At 38.0% G+C, this 14,588-nt stretch overlaps 1 protein-coding gene across 9 annotated transcripts in view; it reads left to right on the top strand.

The window, feature by feature from the left end:
* BORA (BORA aurora kinase A activator) overlaps positions 1-14,588 on the top strand; it is a 38,602-nt gene that overhangs the window by 6,398 nt on the left and 17,616 nt on the right. For 4 of the 9 annotated variants that reach the window (XM_064440759.1, XM_064440752.1, XM_064440753.1 and 1 more), the window contains 9 exons: positions 1,180-1,261; positions 2,488-2,553; positions 3,310-3,366; positions 4,622-4,839; positions 6,155-6,308; positions 7,336-7,937; positions 8,351-8,482; positions 9,986-10,163; positions 11,948-14,568. In XM_064440759.1, the coding sequence (XP_064296829.1) occupies positions 1,180-1,261; positions 2,488-2,553; positions 3,310-3,366; positions 4,622-4,839; positions 6,155-6,308; positions 7,336-7,937; positions 8,351-8,482; positions 9,986-10,163; positions 11,948-12,033 (1,575 nt within the window). In that variant the 3' untranslated portion in view covers positions 12,034-14,568. Of the gene's footprint in view, positions 1-1,179; positions 1,262-2,487; positions 2,554-3,309; positions 3,367-4,621; positions 4,840-6,154; positions 6,309-7,335; positions 7,938-8,350; positions 8,483-9,985; positions 10,164-11,947; positions 14,569-14,588 lie in introns of those variants that run through there. The other 5 variants (XM_064440756.1, XM_064440755.1, XM_064440754.1 and 2 more) reach the window with 5 other exon arrangements.

The following is a 14,588-nucleotide window of genomic DNA, read 5'->3' as shown; positions in this document are numbered from 1 at the left end:
TATTGCCTTTTAAAAATATAGCACCTTGGTGACTTCTTTTGTCTCTTCCAAAGTCTGCTTAGTTGGAGGCAAGAGTTTCTTCTGGTAGCTTGTAATTATTTCTGCCCATTTGTCTTTTTTTACTACCCATTTATCTAGCAGAGGCAAGGAAAAACAGTGTTTCAAATCTTCAGTGTTATTTCAATTCAATAAAATAAAATAAGGCTCTGATAAGCAAGCCTTCCTTAGTGTTATTGACTTTATTATATTGTATCGTGCTGTTATCAGTTTCTGTCCCTATAAACAAAAATACATTTTATGGCCCCAGAAAGGTGCTATGTAGTTGACCTACAGTGAAGATACTGTTCTAAATCTGCATTAAAAAGGGGTATTTCGTCTTTGTGAGGTGTAAGCTAATGGATTACACAGTTGAGCAGCTTGAAACCTGATAAAAATTATGCCTTTAAAAGTTGGGGTGTTTCAAGCTGAGGGGTTTTTTCATTTGCTTTGAGCCTTGCTTTTATTGTGAGAACAGGATTTGCCCTATATTTTTTGAAGCTATGTAATAGTGTTCAACTCCTCAGCACCAGGGTGTTCTAGAGTGCAACTGTGGCAGTAGATGTAGTTTCCAGTTCAAAGGAACAGACTGAATGCCAGTACTCATAAATGTTTCACTGCTGACCAGTTTAGCCAAATACACTAATAATATTGCCAGAAAGCCTTGTCCGTCAACTTCTACTGTTAATGCAGCATCTCTAGCACTTCTGTGAAACAGCTCAATTGTTAAAATACAACAATTTAACAAACTGAAAATTGGAAAAGAATTATCTTAAACTACTCTGCATTAGGGATGGCGGAGACAGTTCAAACTTTTAGAAGAGTAATGAGTGTTAAATGAAACTTCTGTACAATTTTCACTCTGCAGACTTGAAAGATCTGAGGTGGTACAAGTCAAAAAAGAACTTGGGGGTCGTCTTCAAACTGTTTTTCTTTAACCTTTCTGGGCCTTAAATAATGAAATATATTTTGGATAGAAGGGATAACTATAGGTATGGGGGAAGGAAGAGTTAAAATTCTTAAAGTATAGATCTGTGAGTAGCAAAAGGTATGACTTAAATTTAGGTCAGTACCCTGAACAAGAAAAATGTGAGTCTCCAATATTTAAAAATGCTTAGATGGTTTCTTTCTGTTCTGCTCTAGTTTTTCACGAAAAGTCTCATAGTTCCTTCTCCTTGGACTGAACATCAAGGCAAGCAAGTTTCTCAGTTTAATTCAACTAAATGTAAGTTGCTTTTGTGTGCCCACCCAAAATTATCTAGTTTTTGGATAAATTATCAAGCATTGTTTTTTTTTTTCAACTTCAATTAAAATTTTAAGAACCAAGATAAAAGATGGCAGAACTGATAGCTTTTTAGCAGTTCTCTCCAAGTGCTTTCTTTGTTTAAAAATAATTTATTAATCTAGAATCTTATATAATTTTTCATTTTTCTTATTTTGGTTCCTGTTCTTAAATCTTTTTCATTTTATAACCTGTCTGCAAGCAGTCTAATTTACACACTGAACTTTGCTGCGTCAGTACTGATAATAGCCAAGTCTTCTGATGTCTTTTCTTCTAATGTCTGCATGTCTGACTTATTCTGACTGCTTTCCTGCCAATACAAATATATGGGAAATGAGTTCCATATTTTTCTACACTTACTTGCTACATTAATTCCTGTTGTCCTCTTAATGTCCCACTAGCTGACTATCACTGTACGTAGGGTTGTGGGTTTTCTAAATTTATTTCATTTACACCATTATTAATTATTAATGCCATTATTAAAGTTTTTATATAACCAACAGAATACAAAGGAAATGGATTACAATCTGGACAAATGTCAGCTATAAAGTGTTGTTTGCATTCAGTAGTGTTTGTTAGGAAATTCTCAAATAAGTATTTGGGGATATTTGCAAGATTTGGAAGAGGCTAAACTGGTAAAATATTTTTATCAAGGAGATGCAGCTTGTGGGTAGTGTATTTTTAATTGTCAGTTGTACGATCGTTACTTCTTGGGCAGAGCCACAGTCCTAGACTTGGGAAGGTGAGTGGTGAAAGAAAATGGTCTAATGCATTCCTTAGCCGTATGAAGAGTGGAGTGTTAGATCCTTCATCTTTGTCTTCAGGTCAGACTGCATGATTTTCTGGCAGTGTTTTACTTTGAAAACAGCATGTTTGGCTAAGCATAAACTGAATTTGGTTTCAATCTCTGTAATGTAGAGGAGGCTGCAGGAGACAAAGATCTGGGCAAAGGTGATGCTGATTCACTAAGCTTTTTTTGAATAGAAAGGTGTTGAAATTCTCTTATCAGCTATAATGGTAACCTTTCTTCAGTACTCCTTTCTGATCTCTTCCAAACTTTGATCCAAAAATTTTGTTCAGTTTTATTAAACATTCTAACTTACTGCTGCTAGATTTCAAAATTCCATAGGCAATGCATGCTTAAATTTAAGTTCTTATCTGTTTTACAGCCATAGATCTAAATAACATTTCTCCAATTGGAAGACAGCTAACTTTGCAGACTGGGAAAAGCAATGGTGGGTAAAAGGCAATGACTGACATTACAGGCTTTTTCTGAAGTGAAATAATCAATTTTTTAATGGCTATTTAATTTCAAAAGGGAATGATTTTTTGGTTAATATTCCTGTAGAAGTAGTTTTTCTTGAAGGGTATGGTGCTATTAATTTTAATACCCTTTTCTCATAGTAATGTAATTCTATTATACTCTTTCATTTTTTTTCAGAAGTAAAAACTGAAGTCTTTTGTAGACTGTAGAGTGCATTTTTTCCAACTCAATGTATGCACTTTTTCTGAATTAAAAAGTGAATATAAGCCTCAGGTTTATGGGTAAATTCGAGTTTCAAGAAACCTTTAATGGGCTGGATCATTTTGGGTTAGATTATCTTGATTATTTTCTCTGCCAAAGACAGAGTAGAAATCTTAACACATCTTTTAAACTATTTTATTTTAGATAGTGTTTTTTCCCCAGGGTGTTTTGGTAATCTTTCTCCCATTTCCTTTTGAATCCTTCCTTTAGTCAGAGACCTCTCTTCTTACTTAAGAATGCCTTTCTTGGGGCTTTTATGTTACAATCCTTGTTTTTTCATCTCCAGGCCTGAGTGTGCTGCATGTAGTGTTATCAAATCAGAATCCTAGCTTTAATTAACACTTTTTATTATTGCAACTGTAACTTAAATAGCTCAATTGCAATGCAATTTGAAAGTGAATTTTTCTTTCTATGGTTTTAGTAAAAGGTCACTGCAAGCTAATTTTGTTGGTGTTATTCATTGCAGCTGCTTGTCAGACAGTACTGTCTTTGCCAGTGGATTTTAATTTAGAGAAAATACTAGGTACGTCATGTAAAACCTAAATTTAATTATGATTTTTATCTTATGAAATGTTGAGAAACTAATGTAAGAATGAAAGTTTTAAGTGTGTGTTCTAAATAGACAGTTCCTGTGTGTTGCATGGGACATTTGACTTAAATTATATGATTTGAGTGTAGACATAAAGATAAAAGAGGAGGCGTATGGAGGACAATTCTGAATGTGTAAGAGGTGGGCAGTCAGCAGTAGATGCCCCCTTGCCTCGCCCAAAGTTATTTAACTTAGCAGAGCTGTTCGACTTGCATATTGCTGGCCATGAGGCTCATAGCCCAACCTTGCCTTGGCTAAAGCTACGCTGTCTTTCTGTGCCTTTAACTGAAGCCATGGTGGTGACAAGTGTGGTGGCAAAAAGACCATGACCGCTGAGCGGGGAGAGAAGAGCCTAAATTAACTGTCTGATTATAGCTGCTATGTCAAGTAATTGCTGCCAGCTTCTCAGGCAAGGGGGCTGGAAAGGCCTGTTCATACAGCTCATATGTGGGAATAGTGGGTACGGTCAGCTCAGAGGTTTATGGCTGCACGCTCCTATCCTGGTATTGAAGTTCACAACCCTGATTGTGGGTCATAAAAATTAAAACAGAAAAACAGAACTATCTTCCTGCTTTTGTGTTTCATCTTAACAAATGTTTCAATGAATGCATAGTTCCTGAATTAATGAAAAATATTTTCTACAAGAAATATCCAATTAGAATAGAGCAAGAGCAAAAAACTAAAATGATCTTGTAAGTGGCAGCATATTTTAATGGGTCTTTAACATCTGTATGCTCTTCTACTGTAAACGGGTCACTGCTTTGACTTTGAGTTGAATCTGGTTTGCCTTTTGATGGTCATCGTGATACATCCAAGCATATGCGAGACCTGAAAAAGGGTCTAGTTTTGCTTGGGTGGTATAACAACCCCTTTTCACAACTCAAATGTGAAGAATAATACAGTTTTGGGAAAAGGCCAGTAAGTAGATGCTAGCCAATGTTAGTTTGTTTTGCTTTTAAATGCAGGCTTTAGTATTAAAGGATGGTAGGCAGAAGTAGAATCTTGATAGACAGAGCACTTTTTTTAATGGCAACAGGTGATCCTTTGGGATAGGTGCCTAAATTAGATTAAAACATTTAATCAAATTTACGAATACTGCAAGGAATTAATTTAGTTATATATGTCCCTGTAGTAAAAGATTTTTTTTTTTCTTGCATTCTTTTTGGAAATGACTTCTCCATGTTTCCAGGTGAATATTTTAGAACTGATGAATTTGCCGATCAGTCTCAGGAAAATCTGAGCTCTTCATCACTCAGAAGAAAGTTGTTTTTAGAAGAAAATGGAAGTGTATCTGAGTGTTTGTCCCCTTCTCTGCATAGTCCGTGCGGTAGTCAGCCACTTGGAGTGCTCTGTTCAATTGACATATCTCCAGTCCGGTGCAGAAGCCCTCTTGAAACATCTAGTTCAGTAAGTAGCCTCTTTTGGGGGCTGGATGGGATGTGACTTAGCTGGCACAAGAGTAGTTCTTAGAGTAGGCTACTGTACTGATTCTCTGTTCTAACAGACTTCATGAGATGAACAACCGTGTTTTTAATAAGCTACAACTGCTTTATGAGAGAGTAGGTATTAGATCAAAGATGTTTGTTAGGTTTTTTAAAATTCCAATGTCAAAAAATTTATGTGAAAAAAACAAGTCTTGAAAGAATATATTACTAGCTCTTTATTATATCAAATTATTATGCTGTGCTGCTACTCTTTTGTATAGAAGGAATTATGCTTTAATTTTATGTTATGAAAAGGAAATAGGGATTCATACATATACACGACTTGCTGAAAGCTTGTTGAAACAATTATTTATTTTTTTTTTTCATAAAATGTGTATACAAGAAAAGGGCCTGTTTAAATCCATGAACTGCTGTCTGAAATACTAGTTGATATGAACAGGTGATATAATTATTTCCCTTATAGCTCATAAACTCATTTATGGTGGAAGAAATGCCTTGTGGATCTTTGAATGCAGTGCTAAATATGCTTTTTTTCTTTTCCATTGACCACAGACTTCAGACAACGAGACATTTATTAGAACACAGAACATAATGTCTGTTTTTTAAATTAAGCAAGATGAATTTTATTCCCAGGTGGACATAGCACAGCTAAACTGGTTTAGGTGGTGTTGTTTCATTTATCTGGTGGCTGAAGTGAACGGGGGAGGGAAGGTACCCCAGCAAGAGTGTGGCTTAAAAAAAATAAGGTCCTTGCTATGGTAACCTAGTGAAGAATTCCTACAACATAATTATACTGCTAGAAGTGACTTTTCTTTTTGAAGCATACTCGTAAACAAGATCACAACCACTGTTTTTTTTCTTAAGGAAAAGTATTTTTTTTGCTCCTGAGTTAAATAATTCCGATAGTACGGATTTCATTAAAATATAAATACTGGCTGGCTTTCATCTGCATTGTTACAAGTAAGAAATTGCGATTAAATACTTGACTGTATACACAGATGGCATTAATTCCCTGCTTAGGCTTATCATAGTTCTTAAATATAATGGGTATTACAGTCTTGGCTGGTATTACGTGACAGTTTGAGTCCATACCTCTTTTCCTATGTCGAGGCATAAAGTCCAAGTGAAAAGTTGCAACTAGAATATTTAAACTAAACTAATGATAGAGATTGTCCATGTACAGTTGTATAGGATTAGTTTTGTCAGTGCTCCCATATTAGTCAAAGTTTACATTATGAAAATATGCACTGCTTTCTTTTGTTTTTCTTTAACTGAAGGGTCAGTTTTCATCAAGTCCTATTCAGGGAGGAACAAGGGCTTATAGTCTCGGAAGTATAACCAGTCCCACGTTTCCAGACAGGTCTCCTGCACATAATGGTTCTCCTAGTTTTTCACCAATTGCTTTTCACATAAGAAAGACGCCACTGTCAGGTATGGTTTAATTGTACATGTATTAGTCTGTCTTGAATTATGTATTTAGATGATAAAAACTGCTGCATTCTTTGTGTTACTTCTTTGTTTGGAGACAAGCCGCTGTGCTTGGTAGACCAGCAGTCCCCTCCTGTATGACAGGCTTACTGCTTAGCAGTGAAGTATCTTAATGATGTGAAACAGTGAAGTGTATCTGCTTGCAAAAAATCAACTAAGGAAAATCTTTTAGAAGAAGGAATTGGGACCTTAATAGGAGTGAAAAAAATTTAAAGGATTAATCTAGTGGGGGCGGGGGTTTAAAGCCATATGCCTAAACTAAGTCAGGTCACAATTCTTATTTGGCCCAACCTGAAGCATTGTAATTGGACGAAGAACATTTAGCTTTAGTTTGCAAATTATGTGATTGTCAAGATTATTGGAAATGAAACTGACTAGTAAAGAAATCACGAACATTTTGAGTCCTGTTTGCTCTAGAAAATGACAGTATTTTATGTTTTGTCCTTTGTAAAGGCCTAATGCCACGTTTATACGTGACTGCTCTGATGAGCCTTGTGGTGTTTCAACACTGTTATATATGGAGATTGCATAGGTTTGATTTTCTTCAAAATTTTATTGCTAGCCCAAATTTTTTAAATGCCTGTAGAATATGTGTAATTACTTTTTTTTTTCTTCAGAAAAAAAAAGCCACAGAACCAGCCTTCATATATCTTTTCTGTGAACAATGTGTGGTATTGCCATTTGAAACTGCAGGGCCTCTGATCCAGTAAACTATGTTATAGGAAACAAATCTGGTGGTAAAAATGAGATAGAAAATTGCCTTTACCATGATAGTTTAAAACTCCCCCTTGGAAGCCGGGAGGCAGTGCTCAGTGAAATAATATGTAGTTGGTTATAATTATTTGAAGGACTGTAGGGTTTTGAGGATGATGACATTAACTCCATCTGATATCTAATATAACAACTTTGTTCTTCTTGGTGTTTGTTTCCTCTCTCTCCCCCCCCCCCCCCCCCCTCCTTCCGTGGACAGACCAAAGAAAATTTACATTTCGTTCTCCAGATATTCCTTCTTCCTCAAATCGAATGACACCCCCAAGTACAAGAAGTCCTTATATAGATGGTTGTTCTCCAATTAAAAATTGCTCTCCTATGAGGCTTGGAGCATGTAGAGGAACTGCCCAGTATCAGACTTCTGTCATTAGAATACCAATTGCAGTTGAAAATCATGGTGAGGATGAGGAAGACAAGGAAAATGTTTCTCCAGCAGAAGCTCGGTTCCCAGAAATGGATAACGGAATAAACTTACGTCAGCAAGACGGTGATACTTTTGCACATGGTACACATCTTGTGGTAGCAACTGTGTCTATTGCACCAGATCACTCGGAAGCCTGTCATCAAAGGTTGTTGCCCTTTCAGGATATAGAAGGCTCAAAGGAAAATAATACCGTAGATATGGCTGATGCAGCTGAAGTGTCAGAGGAAAACACTTGGATAAAAGAAACGATTGGCAATAGCAATGCACCAATGGCCAGCTTTATGACAGGGATTACTTTCAGTATTGAAAACTCTCGCATGTGCATGTCACCTCTTGCAGAAAGCAGCGCAATTCCTTGTGACAACAGTAGCATTCAGGTAAAAACAAAAATCTTTTATTGCTGCTTCTTTGTAAAACTGAGCTCGACATACTAACTTTTAGTATGTATGCTGTTAGGGAAGTAATCGTCTCTTTTCTTGTATCGGATGTGGCATGTAGGGGGTGGTGTGGCTTTTATTCCTTCCCCCTTGCCCACTTTTTCCTCTCTCAGTGGAGCAAGCATAGTGATTATAAATGATTTTTTGTTACTATGTACAGTGATGTGTTTAACTTGATCCAAACTAATTCTGACAGACCTGTTTACAATTTGCTTTTGTTATTAACTGTTGGTAGTTGGTTTGTTGGATTAAGTTGTGTTAATCAAAAGCAAATCATATCAGGTATGAGAATCTGAGGGGTTTGTTGGTGATAAATTGCAGTACATTTTTAAAGGCTTGCTTCTTGATTTCAGGTGGACAGTGGCTATAATACACAGAATTGTGGAAGCAGCATTATGGATACTGCGGGGACTGAAAACAGTTGCAGAGAAAATGACGCGAATACTAACGTGTTTCAGAATAAACCTCAGCTTCTTCGAACACAGGTAGGAGTTCAACTGTGATACAAAAGTGATAGGCTTCCCATCCAAAGCATCCATTCCCTATTTTATGCAGTTGCAGGGAACCTGAGTGAGGGGAGAGGCTATCGGGATAAAGAAGAGCATGTAGCATCATTTCAAGTATTATGTTGAAAACAGGGAATCAATGCGGGACAAGTATTGTAAGCTGGCAATAAAATGAACGTGTTCCTTAACAAAGACAAAGGCAGTTTCAGAGGAAACTGAAGTATGTGCATAAAAGGGACTTGTGAAGCTCATGGCTTCTGATGTATTATTGTCTTATTTGTGTTTCTGTTGTTCTTGCTCCTTGGTTTTTTTAATTAAGTTTTTAAATGTGTGCCTGTGGAGAAGCATGTTTTTGGGGAAAGACTGTCTGCTACTTCTTTTCATAAACTATCCTCAAGTTTCCTAGACATTACCTGGCAGGCTGACGTGGTGGGGGACTTCCTGGTTAGAGTCTTTCAGTTACAAGCCCTTTGAGCTATCTTAAAACCAAAACAAACTGAACTACAAAAGACAATGCATATCTAGCAAGGCTCCCAAGCTCTTAACCTTGTTACTGATGGGAAGGAGTTCTACTTCTTCCAGAGAATGGGAGGCAAGGCCAGTTTCTTTGGAGGAGAGAGCAACGGTAATATCCTCTCACGTAGTAATTACGGTCTTACGGTCTTACAAACGTCATAGTTTATGGTCTGCTACTCGTCATTGTTTACATTGGTTACAGTCATTGAAGGGGAGACGGTACTGACCAGCAGTAGCAGATTATAAAAAGACTCAAATTAAGCCTGTTCAGCCCTGGCTGCACTTCTGTACCTGACATGCTAATAGCCACCTCTCTGCCAAGGTAAAGAGTGGATCGATGGTGTCTTACAGGCCATTGACATCAAATTTTGAGCTCTGCTTATTTAAGATTAGGCTAGCTGTGCCCTGACAGGAAGAACAGATAGATATTTTATCATTAACTGCTAAAAATATCCATCTACTCTGAGGTCTTGCCTCAGAGTTGCCATGTTGGATGTGGATTATACACATTAATGTATTCATCAGAATCAATTGTCTAATATCAGACTTGTCCTAGACACTCACCGATGTGCAGCTGCCTTCTCCCACTGCTAGTCTTCCGATCGCTAGATCCTGACTAAGCCCAGCTTTGCATTTTGGATTAGGATTTAAGTGTGGAGGCATTAAGTACTTCTCTCAACTCTCGCAACAGAGAACCCGCAGGGAATGAAAAGAAAAAAAGCATGGACGTTGCTGGCTGAAAGAATGCGGTCTGGCTCATTCAGAGCATGCGTCCTCTGAAAGGCGGTTCTTGCTGACAGCACGTCTCAAGGATGTGTGCAGAGAAAACATTATCTTTTATTTCAGAAGGGGAGAGATGGGAGGCAATTGTAACTTGACATTTTCAGATAGCAAGTTTGGATCTTGTTTCTTTTGGGGAATTTTTATGAAAATGGTTTTAAAATTAACTTTTCCTTATTAACCTAGGAGTATTCTGTTTTAAACCATAAGGAAAATCAGTTGCTGAGAGCAAAATCTCCAGAGAAGCAATCCTGTTTCCAAAAAGCAAAACCACATAGTACAGTATTTTGTCAAAACGCAACTTGCAACATTTCGGCCTGGAAACATAAAAATGAAAATCAAGTTCAGGGATTTCACAAAAATGGTATGTAGTTTTCTCATGCAGAACTTAAATTGTGTTGTCTAATAAATTTTTATATATATTACCTCGGTTACCTGGATTATACGTACTCTTCTGTTTTTTAATGCAAATAGAATAAATTGGTATATATTAAGGGAGTTTTAAAATAAGGTGGGGTTTTCCAGGTCTTATTAACAAATTTATTGGTTATTAAGCGATCCTTTTGAAAATTAAGGTGGCTAGACTTGGAGCAAAGGAACCATAATGTGTTTTTCAGAAGCACGTTCTTTCTGTGGTTGGGGTGGTTACCATGAGGAGCCTTGTTCTGAAAGCTTGGACATAGCTTCAACTGAAAGAGGAATATTTTAGATAGACTGAGCAAACCTAGGGTAAATTGCGTAGGAGGCAGCGTAACTGCAAAAACACCTAAATTTTTAGACACAACTCCTAAAAACACATGGGAGATTTTCCTTTGGGGCAGAAAAAGGGGAAAGGAGTTTTAGTTTTGGGTTGGATTGCTTTTCCCCCAATCAGATTTATTGTATGGCTTCAGGAGTAGTCGCGCTGATACCAAGGAAGTCACTGGGTGGAAGTGAACTGCTGTGGCTGTGATGGGAGCCGGGCTGGGGTGAGAGGAGGGGTTCAGTGTCTGTTGGTATCGGTGGAAAGTAACAGGGATGAAACTTGGTTGTGACTTTCCTGAGGAAGAAATAAAACTGGTGTTCTAGAAATGGGTCCCTGGAATATGTGTATGTTTTATAGTAGTCCACAAACTGGTAAAAATTGGTGCTTTGATTTTAATACCAGGCTAGTCCTTTTAAGTAAGATTTCCTAGTGAACAGCTGCATGAAAACTCCATTCCAGTTACTGAAATTGTGTACTTTTCCACAACTAAAAAAATTAATTCTCTTAGTAATAAAATAAGATGTGTGTCAGAAGAAGCCTTTTAGCAGGTTTCTTTTTTGACTGAAAACTAGGAAAAGGACAGGTGATGGAAACCTCTTGATAGGAAAACAGAATCTCTTCCCCCTAAACAAAGCAGTTCTTGCTCATAAATCCACATATCCGTCCATTAGCTTTGCCACGTACTTACGTAAGATGTACTGTTGGTTGCTGTAAAATGAAATGATAGCGTTGTTCCTTTAGTAGTTGTATTTAGTACTATCTTGAAAGAGATCACCAGTCTCCACCAGTGTCTCCTAAGAACACTTGTGTCCAGCTTGATGCCCTGATACCCTTTTGAAGGAAAGTGAGAAGGTGCAGTAAGGTTAATTGGTCTCAGTACGTCACTAAGTGAATGGCGCAGCCTTCCTTCTAGTAAAGTAAACCGTTAGGCTGTTACTTCCTTTCTACCTTTAATTCCCAATACTGTTATGTCTGCTTACAGAAATTACCAAAGGATTTAGATAAATATTTAGAAATGCAATTAACATTTGCGTGCCACTTATTGCAAAAAGTATTAATATAAACAAACTCTTGATACTTTAAGAAAACCATCGATGAAAAAAAGGAATAGAATGAGGAGGGTCCGGAAGCCCAGAAGTCCCTTTGCCTGATCAAATCAGATTTGATTAGATTTGATTGGATTTGTTTAAAAGGGCCTCCTGGAATTCATAAATATGAATGAGGAAAAAACCCATATGGTGACCTTCGAGCTCTGGTGACTAAGAGGGGAAGAAGCGAGAGGGGAAATAGCAAGATTTCAGGGCTCGGTGTTTGTATTGCTCTGAAGTAACCTTTGTTGGATTAATCAAAAAGTCCATTCTAGTACGTGCTCCAGGTGAAGCAGTCTTTCTCTCTTCTCGTAGCAAGGATATCCGGTCCCAGGATATTGGATGGAAGTTCTGCTTCCTATTCTATTCCACAACCCACAGAAAAGCTTCTCTCAAACTGAGAGACCGTGGCTGATGAGCAGCTCTTGGCGCGCTAAGCCTGAAACAGTTGGTCAGACGCAAATTTGAAGACAACCGACAACGCCTTTTTAAAAATGTCAAAAGGGGAGGCACGAACGGCACTGCACAGCATTAAAAAGCAACGCGTTAGACCCGAGGCTTGTGCGCAAGCGTTGTACGAATAGAACCGTCTTTGAAATGTTTTCATTAATAACTCAGCAGTGACAGGTTTCTGAAAAATACGCTTAATGAAACAGGAAAACTTCTATACCATCAATAAAGCATCACTTGGTTTTAGTTCTCGCATCACAAAAATAGTAATAAAAAAACTACTTTAGGTTTCTAACCAGCAAACATGACGTGCGTTTTTGCTTCCGTAGCAATTTAATCAGTATTTGTTATGCGTATCTGATTGACAGTAATTGAACCTAACGCCCTGAATTAGCTATTTCATGTTAAAACAGCGCCCTAAAAAAGGCTGGAAACAGACCGAACTGATACCTTCTAGGGGACGGATTTTGTCAGAGACGAGACGAACTTAGGGTAGGGTGAATTTCAGATTTCTGGACGGTGCAAAGGATTTATTTTTGCAAGTGTGATTACTAAAGATAGTAGTGATGTTAATGGAAACAGGAAGGTGAGAAGCAAAGGAGCCCAACTTACGATCTGTTTCTGAACTGTCTGGCATGAGAGGTATAATTAAGATTTGGGTTTAATTTTTAATGAAAAATTTTTATTCTTTATGATGATATGTTCAATGATCCTATGATCATTGTATTGCTTTCAGAGTATTCACAAATAAGAAAAAGCAATCACTAAAATATTTAATTTTTAAAGTATTTTTTTAAAAGGGAAAAGTAACAGCAGAAATGGGTGAACATGAGAAGTACTTAAGGATCCCCCACCCAAATAAATTGCTGGTATTTTCTATCCTGTTTTAGTCTTCAATTATTTATTTTATGAGAACGTGCGGTTTTTAAACTATGTTTGTGTAATTGCTTTGTAGAAGGAACCTATTGTGCAAATTATTGTGGAACTCATTTGACCATTCTGTTCTGTTCTTAATGCGTTGGTTGGCAGACATTGCACAAAACGGTCATTGTTTACATTTAATTAATTTCAGTGGTTTTAAAGAGAGTCCCTCAACACGGATGATTTTAAATTCAGTAGTGAAACACAATAAAGACATCTCTTCCATACCTAGATTGTTTGTATGATTTTCTTTGCTGCAGTTGGCAGCGTCCTTCGCTGAGCGCCGCCTGTAACAGGCGTAGGTGCCTCTTGTTTGGGCAGGGCACGGGTGCGCAGAGGGAGGAGATCAGGCGTGGAGCTTGGCAAGGTTTTGCTCACACAGGTAAAAACTGGTTTCAGTTGCTCTAACATACGGTACTGGATTAGGAGTGCAGTACTCGTTGTAGGTCCAGTGTTCTGCCCAAGTTTTACTGTTTCCAACTAAGCCTTTTAGAATGGTGGTGACAGGGTTAAAAGGTCTCATTCATGGGGCGTGGCTTTCTCTATTGCAATCAGTTAAACATGTTCATTGTCTACTTTTGATGACTTTTATAAATATGTACTTTATAAATCTGATCCAGTCCTTGTCAACGACAGCTTCCAGGGAGCTGAGTAAATACGGCCAAGTGACACCCACATATTGATGAGCCGTGACCCACCGATTCCTCAAGGACACCACTGAGGAGTAAGCGACTAGTATGGTAGTTTGTGAGCTGTAACTCCTCAGAGATCTCTGAGGAACACCTGTAGGACGCGGGAGTGCAGTTGTAGGAACTGACAGCAGCAGAACCGATCTATGAAAACTGCTGTAATCCTAGGAACACTACTGGAGGAGAGTTTTACTGAAATGAACTTGCAGAATTCCACAGCTGCCACCTCACAGAGAGCTTGTCCCAGGGGCAGGAGTTCAGCTCTGAGTCTGGGAGCACATAAATCACGCTTTACGACTACGTAGCCAGCGGAGGCAGCTTGTCTGTAATGATGCCCTTCAAGGCACAAAATGGTGGTTCGGTTGTTTGGTGGTTTTTTTGAGAATTCTAACTAATTGTAACTTGCCGGCATCTTGGCAGCACAAGCTGGAGTGATCATTGCAGAACTTGTGGATTTTTGTGTAACACAAATATAATTGATGGTTTCCATCCTTTTTGTAAGGCAGTTCATTGCTTAGCCGCTGATGATTTTAAATTGCTTGAAGGTCTAGGACACAGACTAAGGCACTTCTGTGGTGTGGTTTTTCTCTCCATCTGCATATTTTGCGCACGTATACACACGACTAATCTGGGAAAGTTCTCCCTCAGACCAGAAGGAGGTGCAAGGCCGTGGAATTTATCCGAGAGTAAGTTCTGTTAGCACTTAAGACCTGTAACTAGCACAATTACTTCTTTCCCTTCTGAGGTGCTAAATAGAATGCACTGAAGACTGAAGAGACTGACTCGTGAGGCTTTTGCATGGCCTTAAGGCTGTATTTTAAATACAAATAAAAAAACCAAACCAAAACAAAAACGCCAAAGAAAACACACCAGACACTTTTTTGTTTTGTTTCTGT

The sequence above is a fragment of the Phalacrocorax carbo genome, chromosome 1 (genome assembly GCF_963921805.1).
Source record: "Phalacrocorax carbo chromosome 1, bPhaCar2.1, whole genome shotgun sequence".
NCBI lineage: Eukaryota > Metazoa > Chordata > Aves > Suliformes > Phalacrocoracidae > Phalacrocorax > Phalacrocorax carbo.
The sequence above is the reverse complement of the archived record's forward strand: the minus strand, read 5'-3'. Positions and strand labels throughout refer to the sequence as shown.